This window comes from Anser cygnoides, chromosome 6, assembly GCF_040182565.1.
Source record: "Anser cygnoides isolate HZ-2024a breed goose chromosome 6, Taihu_goose_T2T_genome, whole genome shotgun sequence".
In the NCBI taxonomy this organism is placed as follows: domain Eukaryota; kingdom Metazoa; phylum Chordata; class Aves; order Anseriformes; family Anatidae; genus Anser; species Anser cygnoides.
In genome coordinates, this window is record NC_089878.1 from 24,165,420 (window position 1) to 24,179,136 (window position 13,717).

General features: G+C 35.2%; 1 protein-coding gene across 9 annotated transcripts in view; it reads left to right on the top strand.

Annotated features, from left to right (window-relative positions):
* The window catches only part of KCNH7 (potassium voltage-gated channel subfamily H member 7), a 221,402-nt gene that overhangs the window by 187,266 nt on the left and 20,419 nt on the right, over positions 1 to 13,717 (top strand). For all 9 annotated transcript variants that reach the window (XM_066999812.1, XM_066999811.1, XM_013171336.3 and 6 more), the window contains 3 exons: positions 3,790 to 4,042; positions 7,606 to 7,811; positions 10,463 to 10,562. In XM_066999812.1, the coding sequence (XP_066855913.1) occupies positions 3,790 to 4,042; positions 7,606 to 7,811; positions 10,463 to 10,562 (559 nt within the window). The remainder of the gene's footprint in view (positions 1 to 3,789; positions 4,043 to 7,605; positions 7,812 to 10,462; positions 10,563 to 13,717) is intronic.

Consider the following 13,717-nt stretch of genomic DNA (forward strand, 5'->3'; position numbering starts at 1 on the left):
AACTGAGGAGAGAAAAATATAAAAATTGTCATGAATCTTATCTTTTGCCCCAAACGTTTGCTAGTTGTCTGAGGTTAATACGTACAAATGTTTCTAATTCTGGTGTCACAAATGTGTCCGATACATGTGTGAGTGATATTTAATTGTCATCTTGTAAAAGTGTACTTGATGCAGCTGGATTCCCTCTCCACATATAAAAGACTACGTTCTTCAAGGCAATATGAATCACGTCCCTACTACCATCTCTAAATTTCGATTGTGAATTCCACATAAAATGTTTTATTTCCTTCTCAGTGATACTTTCCTCCTCTCTAAGCATGTCAAATAGATAAACCAACATTATTTGACATGGAATAAGTTTCATTCCATACAGGAAGAGGCAAGTGTACTTGGACTCCATAACTATCAAAGAGAAACAACAGGAGCCTTTGGTCACAGCATCATATTTTTTTTAATTTAATTTTATTTTATTTTATTTTATTTGGTGAGCGGTGGTTTGAGCATGTTTTCCTTCATTAAATTTATTTTTAGAACATCTGAGTATCTTCAATTATGCATGAATTCTGATTCTAACCATGAGAATCTAAGACTTTCCTCACCAGGGCAAGATGGAACCACTATTAAGGCGATATTGACTGTAACAACAGAAACACAGCAGGAAAGAATGGAGCAACTGAAACCTAAACTTGTATAAATCTTTATTCAAGTGATTTATTTGTTTTGGATTCATCATTGAGAATAATGCTATTTAAAGTGAAATTCCTAGCTTTATAATTTTCAAAATTTTAAACTCTTATTTTGAATCAGTTAGTCCTGCATTCATACAATTTCATGATTATTTTGGCTTTTATTTTTTAAAAAGTGTGTATTAAATTTTTCTTGTTACATTGGAATATGACTTAAATGTGTTTAAAAATTCAAAAAGCTTGCAACAAATAAAAAGAAGTGAAATACAGTATTTAGCTTTGTATTATTTTTAAGACAATCTCATGATTTTGAAGAATGGATGGACAATTTTCTAATATTTAGAGTTGTCAGTATGTACATATGATATACTGATGTTGATTCTCACATTGTTAGAACATGATTTTTCAATGCAATTTTTCCTGCTGTACACACACAAAGATATTTCTGAGAATCAGATAATTCCTTATTAACACAAGCTAAAATTGGTGAATAAGATTTTTTTTTTCTCAAAGTAATGAAAATCTGAATATTGGAAATGTACACGGAGGCTTGGATTGACAAGATGTTGTCCATACTGCACAACATAAAATTTAGTTTGGAAACATCTTATTCTATATATCATCAGCTATGGGACTTGGATTTGATACCTCACTGCATACTATGTGAGCAATATGGTAAGCTCCTTTTAGTAATGTAGTATATAGCAATGTTTTAACAAATTTATCTTCAAAACAGCTTTTTTCTTGCATTTCCAAGCTTACGTTAGTGGAGTAATCTCCAAAACTCCATTGAAAATTAATGTTATTTGGGTGCCTGTCACCATTCCAAACATTAGACAGTTGTGGTATTAAGGAGTAAATGTGCTTCCTCTCTGATGTATAACTGTTCTAGAGTGTAAGCTCCACGGAGCAGGAACTTTTTCATCACAGATGCTTGAATAGAGGATAGTATCTTTCAGATGTTATTGGTATTTAAGTAACTATTAACTAATATGCGATGATTTTAGAACAGTTTCATATTAAGCATAAATTAGTTATGAAAATAATTGTTTCTTAAAGATATCCCCAAAGTATCTTCAGAAATATAAACCAACACACATGGTCTGCATGTTTTTTGCTTAATGGTAAAGTGCAATCCCTTGATAAATGAGATAAACAGAAGCTGATGTGAAAAATGAATACAATTTATCCTAAACTGTACTCCTGAGTTCCTAACAATTCAAATACCATTTCTTGTATCTCTGAATAGAAAATGCACTTCATATTTTACATCCTATAAAAAATGGAGCTCTTCTAAATTATATTCAGATACAGTTATAAGAAAATAAATAAATAATTCAAAATAGGTCTTTTTTACTGACATGCCTTGAGAATAACTTCAAAATAAACACCTGCAACTTTTCCCCAGTTGTCTCATTGACCAGACAAATTTAGTTATCAGTTTCTCATTATCATTCAGTAAATAAATTGCTACAATCCACAGTGTTTTTATTCAAATGTAAGTACATTAAAATTAACAGAGTAATTCCGTACTAATATATTTCTAGTAGTGTAAGAGATATCAAAAACAGAATGGTAACATAGAAACTTTTCATTTATCATGTTTTCTTTTGCTTATTGTTGTTGAATGCTGGCTTTTTCTGAGGATGTATTAATTTCATGTGATAATGCCCTATGACTCACAAAAGTTTTGTATGTATGTGTGTTATAACATTGTGTTCGTTATTTCACAGCATTGATTTCCATTAGCAATCATAGAAACATTTTAAACTCAGTTAAAAGTACTAATATTTCATTTATAAATCATAGCTTGGCTTGCGTGGAAAAAAGCCTCATATCAGAAATGTGTTCATCTTCTCCATTAGCAAGAGATGTGAATATATTTATGCAAGAAGAGTGAATGCACAGACCTTTATTGTGCTGAAGTAAGAACAAATATAGCAACAAATGAATGCATCTTGTATATATTTTTTCTGTGCAGGATACAGGATAAACAGAAATGAATTGATAGACTGCTCTGATAACAAAAAGTCACATCCTGTTCACATTATTCATGACTGGTAGCATCAGTTCATGTTCTGTCCTTAGAAATATGCAACAGATATAGTCTGTCCCATTGCACTTCCAGGGTAAGCATACGACCCATTAACATCATTGAGAGAGACAATAGGATTTAAATGACAGAAAGGGTGGTACATAATAATGTGTCAGCCCCATTTCTGAACAGAGAACATAGAGTCATGAGGTGGGCAGCACTCCCATAGAAGTCATTTGCAGAAATGTTCATTGACTCAAAGAAACAGAGGTAAGCTTTTCTAAATTGTTTAGGATCATTTCAGACATAATGACAACCTTGCAAATAGATTACTTTTTTTCTTCTAAACAAAATTAGCATGTTACCATGGTACCCAAGAGGAAGCCTGTGGTTCTACTTCAGGCAAATTCCCATTGTTGTAGAGATGAACAAGGACCATAGCAACTAGCCCTGTTGTTCAAAGAATTAATCATCTGCCTATGTAAATCTGCATAACATCATTGTTTCAGTGACACGTGTTGGTTTTTCTGATAAAAATACATGTTATACACTTACAAACAGAATATATTTAACATGAAAATCTCATTAAAATTCGCCCTTCTGAAAAATATCTCAGATCTCATTCAGATAGCTTTTCACAGGTAGATTTTATAAATAACAGTTATTTTAGCAACAAAATCCTCTTATATTAAATGTAGTACTTTTATAAATGATAAAAAGGAACTAGATACATACAGTCTGAATAGGTGAAATACTTATTTGTCTTATTTGTTATTTTACTGCGGTATATTCATTCATATATATCTTGATACCATTTTTAGCAATGAAATAAATCTTCATAATGAATTTAGGAATCACTACTTTTGAACTCTATTAACATTCATACCGTGTAACTTTTGGAATATAGATTACACTATGCACTTGTTGAATTGTAAGACTCTGACAGCCCTTAAAAGCCACCTCTATTTGTATGCCACTTCTTTCCTCCTGTCCAGGAAGAAAACATAAATGATTATATAACATAGCTTTCACAGCATCTATATGAAATCCTTATGCTTGTCTTTCCAGGTCCTGAAGGGGTTTCCAGAATGCTTACAAGCTGACATTTGTCTGCACCTCAACCAAAATTTGCTTCAGAATTGCAAAGCTTTCCGAGGGGCCAGTAAAGGCTGTCTTCGAGCTTTGGCTATGAAATTTAAGACAACACATGCACCTCCTGGAGACACTTTAGTGCACTGTGGAGATGTTCTCACTGCTCTTTATTTTGTGTCAAGAGGCTCCATTGAAATCCTTAAGAGTGACATTGTTGTAGCCATTCTTGGTATGTAGATTACTACAATGCATGTTAAAAGTCAGGGGACTGAAAAGAAACATTTGTTGTTCCTGGGATAGGAAGTCTGTGAATGTTTTAGTCACTGTTATGTAAAATCAAGCAGAGAAATAATATAAGGAGCAAAGTCTGCATTACTCCAATAATCCATGTGCACCAAAGAGCCCCAGTCATTTGAAAATCTAAAAGATAAGAGCAGGAGTGAGTCGCATTTACCCCTAGGTAAATGGTGAGATGCAAGTTGAGACAAGTTGATGTCAAGTTACTCCAGTTCTGATTATGCTGCATCATCCAAAGTTTTTGATATCCTTTTCTTGAACAGTGTATGAGGGTACTGAGGCCCACAGACTCACTACATGCTACATGTAGAAAAGCATGTATCTAATTTAAGCAAAGTGTCTTCTAGAAGTTTTCAGAAATGTCTGCTTCTATTCCCTGAGCATATAGAAAAGGAAGAGAGTACCAGATTAATCTGATTGAGACTGATACCTAAGTTTAATAACACTAGCAAATTCCCTTATATTTCTTATCAGCATGTTCATGTTTGTATTGCATGGGGCGTTATTTGTTCTCTTTACCAATGAAGTTTGTCTCAGAGCAATGTTCAGTCCAGCTTACCTACAGCTGGTGACGACTATTATGTGGAACCAATAAGAGTATATTAGGCATAGCACTTTCAAAAGAAAAATAACTAAAACTACTGATTTGTTTCTTCAATTTAGAATCGGGTAATAAGAATGCAAGGAACATCTGAATAGATATGTAAGGTGGTGGAGTCACCATCCCTGGGAATGTTTAAGGAAAGTTTGGACATGGTATTTAGGGACATCATCTAGTGGGTGACACTGGTTGTAGGGGGATGGTTGGACCAGATGATCTTGAAGGTCTTTCCCAACCTTAATGATTCTGTGATTTTGCTACACTGAAGTAGATGAAGCAAAATGTGGACTGGTAGCAGTATGTTGCTATTAATTCACTTGTGACTGCTTTTCTGCTAGTGCTTTTGCAGAGTGGATACCTGAACAGAAATACAAAGGTCTGCCTACAGCAATCCTTCCCTACATTTAGATAGAGTTATCAAGATAATTTGTGATCTCATGCTATTGCATCTCATCAGCTGGGTCAGCTTTAGGCACAAGCAAATTAGGGACCATGCAAGTATAACACTGTGAGATTTTTACTCACTTGTCTTCCCCAGATTCTGAACAGCATGATTCACTGAGGACTTCCTCTCTTACATCAAATGCATGTAAATTTCTATAGCTCTCACAATGAATTAAAACTGGCAAGTTTACAAACTCAGGAATTTCTTACTGGACCAAAGATGCAGACTGTTTGAGTTTTGTGTGTTATGCACATCAGATCCTTGTGCGCCTCTCACCCTGCAGCAGAACCCCACGTATCTGCAGTGCAATGCCACTGCATCTCTTACACTCCAAGGTTCCTCACACCAGGGTCTGCAGGCCAGTGGTCTGCTCCCCCACTGGAGCATTACCCCATGGTAACGGGAGTCCAGAGTGGAAGAGAGAGTCATGCACAACTGCAGCCAAAAGGAGCTGCGCTATAGTCCCACATCAGTTACATGGCCCATGAGGCAAAAGCCTGCCTAATAGCTGGCTCCAGTCAATGAGATTATGGTATCCTGAAGAATCTGTTTCTTTTTTTTAAAAAAAGTGTCCTGCAACACAATCTCACCGAAACCTAACAAAGGTTATCAATACTTAGCCAAACGTTTTTAGTTATTTCCTCATCTGAAAAGAAAGGACATACATAAAAAACTCTCTTTGTTCTCCAGGGCTGAAAAACTTCAGTCCATAGCACAGTTGACATTTCCACCCTGAATAAGTACTCCAACTTCGTCACAGAAGTCAGGGGTTCTGAAAAATATTGGGTTTATCCATCAGTTTTCCTCAACTCCTCAGCACTATCTGATGCTGCTAAGGTCTTACCAGTACTGACCTGACAGCAGTAACTCTGTGCCAAGACTCTGTGTCCTTAGGAAAGATGATGGCTATTGGCCTCATAGAATCTACCACCTCTTTCAGCTTTGCAGACAAGATATTAAAATACTGTGAGCGTGTTGATGTAGTTATATTACAGAGAAGGTATTATATGTCTTGGATAGGGACCTCTCCATTCATAAATATTAAGACCAGAAGGACTATTAGGTTATGTTGGCTAACCTCTGTTATATCACAAACTCATTTTACATTTCATATTTTTAACTATCTTTTGTGTCTAATGAGCTGTTTGATGAAAGCATGATGTTGAGAAAAGAAATGAATTTTGATCTGAAGAAATAATAAGATGAAAAAGCAATCACTTTTCTTTGCAGTTTATTTCCATAGTGAATTATTTTATTGTTAAAAATACATGCTTTATTTCCAATAGAAAATTTTCTTGCTTCAATTTCTTTCCATTGGTTCTTGCTTTGCATTCCTCATTATATTCTAGACTGATTTACTACTGAATAATTTTTCCTCTCCATAAGGATGTATGCAATATAATCAAGTTACCTCTTTAATCTTCCTATTGAGAAACTAAACAGACCATGCTCTTTAAGAGCAACTCTACCCTTGAATTATTTTTTGAATCTCTTAGCTACTTGCTCACCCAGTTCTCAGCCTCCTTAAAAAAAAAAAAAAAAAAAAAAAAGGAGAAACAAGAACTACTTGCAGTAATCCAATACCCAATATAAAAAACACAGACGTTTATCAGAGAAGCAAAATCACCTGCACCCTTTCTCAGCAGCCTACTATTGCTCAGTTGCTATGACCAGTATCCTTTTCCATAAGTGCTTTCCTAGATATACAACCTCACCTCCATTTTGCAGGTATGCCCTGCAAACCTTAATTTGAAGTGTATTTTGCACTGGTCTGTGATTGCTCTGCATTTATGACAATTAGCTGAAGATTTGGGGAAAACAAGCAATTAAATATAGATGACAATTTCAGCAAACAGGTAGTGCAAATGTGTCAACATTGACGGAAAGAATTGTAATAGTACCAAAATAGAAGCAGCTATGTTTAAAGACCTTCTTCAAAACAGCTTCTGCATCTTGGAAGCTTTGCATTCCCCCTAAAAAAATATAAGAACTAGTAATTTTCTACTGAAATATATTTCAAATAAAGTATGTTTCTTCATGTACATTTAACAAAATGAGATTCTAGGCAAGACAGGTCCTGGACTCTAGTGAAAGTCAGAAATTATACCTTTGTCATCATATGATTTAAATACATGAAGTTTTTCTCAGAAAGAACAAAGGAAGCTTCTTTAGTCATCCTATTTTGACAGAACTGAAGGAAAACTGTGATGGAACTAGATTTTCCTTTCACTTAGTCCAATTATATGCCTACATAATTTCATTGAGTTTACTTTTACTATTTAATAAGAACACTTTTGATTTAAACCAACATACATGCAATGGTAATCAGATTGTATCACTTCATGTAAAATTAAGTATTCTACACTGTTATCAAAAAGAAATACATCATCCAATTTAAGGGGTTATTCATGTTGAAAATAATCATCTCTATCTAATTTTCTTTCTGCAGGAAAAAATGATATTTTTGGAGAGATGGTACATCTTTATGCAAAACCAGGAAAGTCAAATGCAGATGTGAGAGCTTTAACGTACTGTGACTTGCATAAGATCCAGCGGGAAGATCTACTAGAAGTTTTGGATATGTACCCTGAATTTTCTGATCTCTTCCTCACCAACCTAGAACTGACTTTTAATTTGAGAGATGAAACTGCAAAGGTACATAAAATAAGTTTTGTGTTTTTTTTTTTCTTCGTATTGGGCAGAATCTATGCCACAGTAACAAAACTTGAAAATAGCAATTGAAAAACTGAGGTTAGCAAAACCAAAAGCTAAAAGCCTGAGGCCAAATCCTATTTTTAAAAAAACACATTCACCTGATTGCTCCTACTGAAGTAAGTAATACTCAGAAGAAGTCAATGAAATGATCCAGATGATGTTAATCTAACAGGATTTGATTCTATATTTAAATAGTATTAAAGTTTTAGCCAGGGGGATTTGGGATTTTTTGTTAAAGCCATGGAATATATGTTTTTCCAGTGAGCATGACTATAGCCTGGGTCACCACAAGGGGGACTTTTGACACTAAATATAATTGTATCACCATGAAATAAATATAAATCAGATTATCCAGATTCATTCTGTGTCTAATAATACAAAATATTTAACTGCCTTTCAAACATGAATTGTTAATTCTCTTAAGTGCACCCTACTTCCTGGGAGACTAAAAGTGTACAAGGGACTTTTCAAATTTCATTCACTCTTCGGATTTACAGGGGTTTCTTGGTCTCTTCTTCCTACAGTGACTCTCCTAAGTGTTCCCTCATATCAGGCTGAATTGGCAAAATAGGGGGAGGTTTGAGCAGAAAAGCGGAGAGGCTTTTGGGGCTCCAGAAAGTTTTCCCCAGAAAGCTGTGGGGTACACTAGCACTGACCACCAAACATGGACTAAACTGCCCACAGAATGGCCAGCTTACATTTCATTATTTCTGAGATGTTTTTAGTGTTTTTTTTTTTTTTTTTACCGTACTTTAAAGGAGAAACAGAGATTCAGTGAGAAGAAGCTAGCAGAATTTGGCCTCAAAGGCTGTCTGAAAATCACAGAGACAAAGAACTCTAAGTTTTCAGTTAGAAATGACAGGAACTTCTTTGCTAATCACATGTTGATCTTTAGTTTAAAAATTTTAAATAAAAATAACTTCCAAAAAGAAATGTCATTTCTTTTTTTTTTTATGCTGAGCCTTTTTTTCCCATAAAAGATTGTTCTGAAAATCTGAAAAAATACCAATCCTATTCTTTATTTTGAAATGTACCATTTTGTGTTTATTGAAAAGTTCATCATTATTAATTACATGTGAAATACAATACAATGAACTTACAGTCTAGTGATAAATTTAAGTTAACTGAAGGTCCACATATTTGAAAAATTTCTTGAAGATAAATTCACATTAATGACTTTGGTCTTCTTAGCAATTATTTTCTGCAATTACTTTGCCATCAATGTTTTATCACTTTTTCTTTAGATCTGAGTAAATTGAAACAAATCACATTACGTTGTGATGTAGAAGAGACGAAGAAAGTTCTTGCTGCTCACATCTCTTCGAAATTTTTCAGATATTATTTCTTACTGCTGTACTAGCCACTAAGAAAAACGTCACTAGATTTCACAGAGACAGGGAAGGACACGCTCATCTATGCCTCTGAGCATGCAGAGTCACAGTTTTCTCTAGCAATTCCACTTGCATTCCACTGACTGTCACAATCCAGAAAATCATCCCCAAAAGAAGTAATGAGCACATTCTGATCTTCAAAACATCATTCATATCCAGATTTGTTATCTGAATAATAGGTGCTTCTGCCTAAGCTTCTGCTTCTGTCCCCTTATTTATGTAAAGTGCCTTTTTTCTCCTGCAGTTATTCTACCAGTTAGGCACCACTTAGGCACCTTACCAACCAGGTTTACAATGAAGGGAATAAGGTGCAAACACTTACCAAATCTTTCCCTCTGCCTTTCTCCCACATGCAAATCTGTTTTCCTGGGTGGTACACTCAAGTACGGTGCACACCTCACTAGTACAGGGAAGGGAAGTAGATTAAGTGAATTCCTTGGGTGCGTACACAAAGAATGTAACTGGTGTTTTATTAGCTTATTCGTAAATTCTGCAGTTGTAATATAAGTAAAAAGAAGAATTAAATGCATCTTGTATTTATAAAGGCAACAAAAAACACATCCGTCTTCTAATAAGATGTATAGAGAAAGATACCATTGTGTTCAGCTATGAAACACAATGAAATATGTCTCTTAATGAACTGAATTTGATAAAAAGGGAGGGAAGGTCTAGAAATAATAATAATGATAATAATAATAATAATAATAATAATAATAATAATAATAATGAGTAAAGTTCCTGGTGCTTGTCAACCTTATATTTCCTGTTGTAAAATGTAACCTTTATAATTATTACCATATAATTAAAAATAAAACTAATTACAATCAGTTAGCACATTGCAACTTTACCAGAGAATGTACAGTATTGCAAGGAGGTGGGTTTTTTTTTTCCTTTAATTACTCTAAACTTACTTAAAACACAGGAAGCTGATAATATGTGTCTCTACATGTGAATTTATCAAGATAATTTTGTTTCACCATCACGTGGCAACATTGCCAGTTATGCACTATCTGCACAAACTTTTTAGCATTAGCATGGACCAATACCATTAGATAGGGATGGAGAGGTTGATGTAAACTGACTTGTGTAATATTGCCTTTCTTAAAGCATGAACATGATTAACAGTGAATCAACTATTGAAAACCTGCTCTTTTTATGTGGGACTAATCTGTCACTATGTTTCATATTTCATTAATCAAGTCTGACCTTGTAATAAGATCACAAACTACTAATGATACGGATGGAGATAACTGCAAACTACGAAGACGGAAATTGTCCTTTCAAAGTGAAATAGAGAAAGGTAATTAACTTCATTTCTTACATTAGACAGTACTGCTTCATTATTCATTGGTATTTCACTTGGTAATGCTGGGTACAGTAGGGTCCCATGTTGGCTGTTACTGTAGCAGGTCTTGAGAATCCAGCTGAGTAGCAGAAACACTCTGTGCATTGTCCCCTACATGATTATATATGACTAGAGGATATCAGTTTCACCTTCTCATGACTTCACACCCATCAGATCAGAGCTATTCAAACACAAAGCTACCTCACTTCCCTTGTGATAAACATATATATGTGTATACATATATATATGTATATTACCTCTTAAGCAATATCCATTTTCTGAGACATCATGCTTTAAAATGTTTGGAGAAACTAGTCTACTGGATTATTTATTAGCAGTGTTGACTTTATTTCTTCAGCAAAGGTAATAGCTTACCTTCAGCTTTGCTGAACTTGATGCTAGGTAGTGTTTCTCCCTGGAATTAAAATACTTGTTTTCAGGACACAGTAGATTCCCATAGTCAGATTTTGATTAATTTGACAATGTGTAAATGGTTGTCCTGGAAACAGTTCAGGTTTTCTGTGCTTACATTCACCTTAGGGACTTTTGGGAGTAATCCATATGAAGGAAAATTCAGCGAAATATTGAACCATGTTACAGTATTCAGTACTCCTAAATACCGGGAACTGTAGGTAGTTGCTGTGGTCAGACAGTAATTGTCATAAAGAAAGCTAAATTGATACTCACAAGATTTTCATTTTTACGAAGGGAAAGCATAATTCCTTGAATAATTTTATAGTTTCAGGGTCCAATGATTTGTCTGACAAATTATTTTTTCTGGTATGCCTGTCTTTCATACTCCACAGTTAAACCCCATACCCCATACATAAAACCAATTTTAGTGTTGCAGAGTAGTTGATAATAAATGGGAATACTTCAGAGGTACATAGCAGGTATAATGCTTTATGAAGGAAGACTTTAATCCAGAGCATGGCTACTCAGAACAATGACATTGCCATTCAATCAAAGAAGCTTCTTTAGGGCAGGAAGCCAAGACTGACAACAAATCTGTCAGGAAAATGTCCCCATGAAATATTCAATCTGCTCCTCACAAAGAATCTGTTGACAGAGGTGCTTTGCCTGAATAACCTTCACATTTCTTATGAGAAAACATATGCTACCACCCAGATAAGATGGAAGTGATCTTCCATGCTGTGCCTGCTGCAGAATTACAAATAGGTTCCTCAGGTGTTAATGTGGTGCCAAGACCCCAGGCTTTTATGGTTCTTGCACGCTAGATTATGCTGAACAGCCTCTTGGAGACATTTATTTACATTACTTTTGAAAGAATATAATTTCACACAGTTTTGTCTTTGAAAATAAAATAAAATAAAATAAAATAAAATAAAATAAAATAAAATAAAATAAAATAAAATAAAGTTGCACCATTGAAAAAGAAGGGACAAAACTGGCAACAAGTGCTTTAGTCCTGGTAGTCACTGTATAGTACCTGGTAACTTTTGAGTTAGACAGAAGTGTGGTACATTGGTAGTCCACCTGAGAAGATGCTAGCATGAGAGTCCTTTGCCAAGGAGTGAGTATGCTTTTGGCCCACTGGTTTACTGGCCCTCTCTGGTCCCTGTTCAGATTCTCTGAAATTTGCCAGAACTGAAGGAGGCATCTGGTAGTCACAGACCTTCTATGTCACTTTTCTGTGTCCCATCCTACACCCTGTATGAGGTTGTGGAGTACTAGAGGTTACTACTGGATTGCAAAGTTCTGTTCTATTTATTTCAACATTTAGTACCAATAGAAGGGAGCTGCATCGTATTTTGATCCAACATAGTTAGACTATAACTGATAAATATTTGGGCATGATCCTGCAGATTGCCTTAGAAGAACTGGAGTAGAAAATACTGAGCTCCTGAACACAGAGCTGGCAAATGCATTTCTGGTCACAGTATTCTTACAGATTAAAAATGTCTCACATGATGACTTTTAACAATCATATTTTGATTTTGGAACTGTAATTGAATAGACTACAAATTGAATGGACACCCAGAATTCTCACTTTCAGATTTTGATATTTTACATCTCACCAAATTCTTATTTATTTGTAATTATTGTGGGGGAGAGTGTTGCTCATGAAAATTGACTTCTTGATGACATTTTTAATTTCAGCTTTCGACCCACTAACGTATCACACAGTTAGGGAATGTATTGTTTTCATCTTTAGTATGATCATCAGTGATTTTCTCCCTTTTGGAGTGCTAAAAATGGGATTGTGTCATCTCAGCCTTTAGTTCATGCTAGCCTGATTTGGACCTTGTTGCCATGGCAACTCCTCCTGCAGGAGTTTTATCAGGGGTTAAAGAAAATCAACACAGCTCATGCATCTGCAGTTAGTACCACTACTTTTCCAATTCCAAGTAAGACCTCAGTCCACCTGTACATATTTCCATCATTTCTTACCTGTGTCAACAAAAATTGATCTTAGCTCTATCAAGCTCTATTATAATATGCTTTTAAAGGGTCTGTGTGGTATAAGGCCACTTGAAGCAGCTTGTTCTCTGGTTTCCAGAAACAACTGGAATACCACAAGAAGTCCCTTGCAAAAATTAACACACACTACATAGCAGCTTATTCTTGCTCTCACCTAAAATAAATTCATTGCAGGACTTTCAGGATAATGGATGATATTCCTTACACAGGTGCAGGTGCAGCCTCAGCCAGTTGCCATAGATGCTTGACAGTCAGCCAAGAAATTCTCTCCATGACTGCTTGAAATAAGCAGTATTCCTGCCTGGCAGCTCCCACCAAAGCTTTCAGATTGGTTGGCAAGTTAGTCTCCTGCTGAAAACTGAGGGGCAATGAACTGCTCCATCTACATTCAGTTGCTTTGTTTAGCAGTGCAGAATACAGCCCTGTCTTGCCCATTACTCATTTTCCTCTAGTAGTTAAGTGGGAGATGGCTATTTTTGATACATTACATAGAGGCAAGAAGTTTCTTTAGCTCCCTTAGTTCTGACTGCAGATCTGATATTCCATGCTGAACAGGGCATCACTAGAGTTGGTTTCGTCAATATGGAATCCAAACATACAGCTGAAAAAATGAAAAGTAACAGTCAGAGTGCCACCCTAGCAAAGTAAGCTCACTGAGAGCTTGAAAA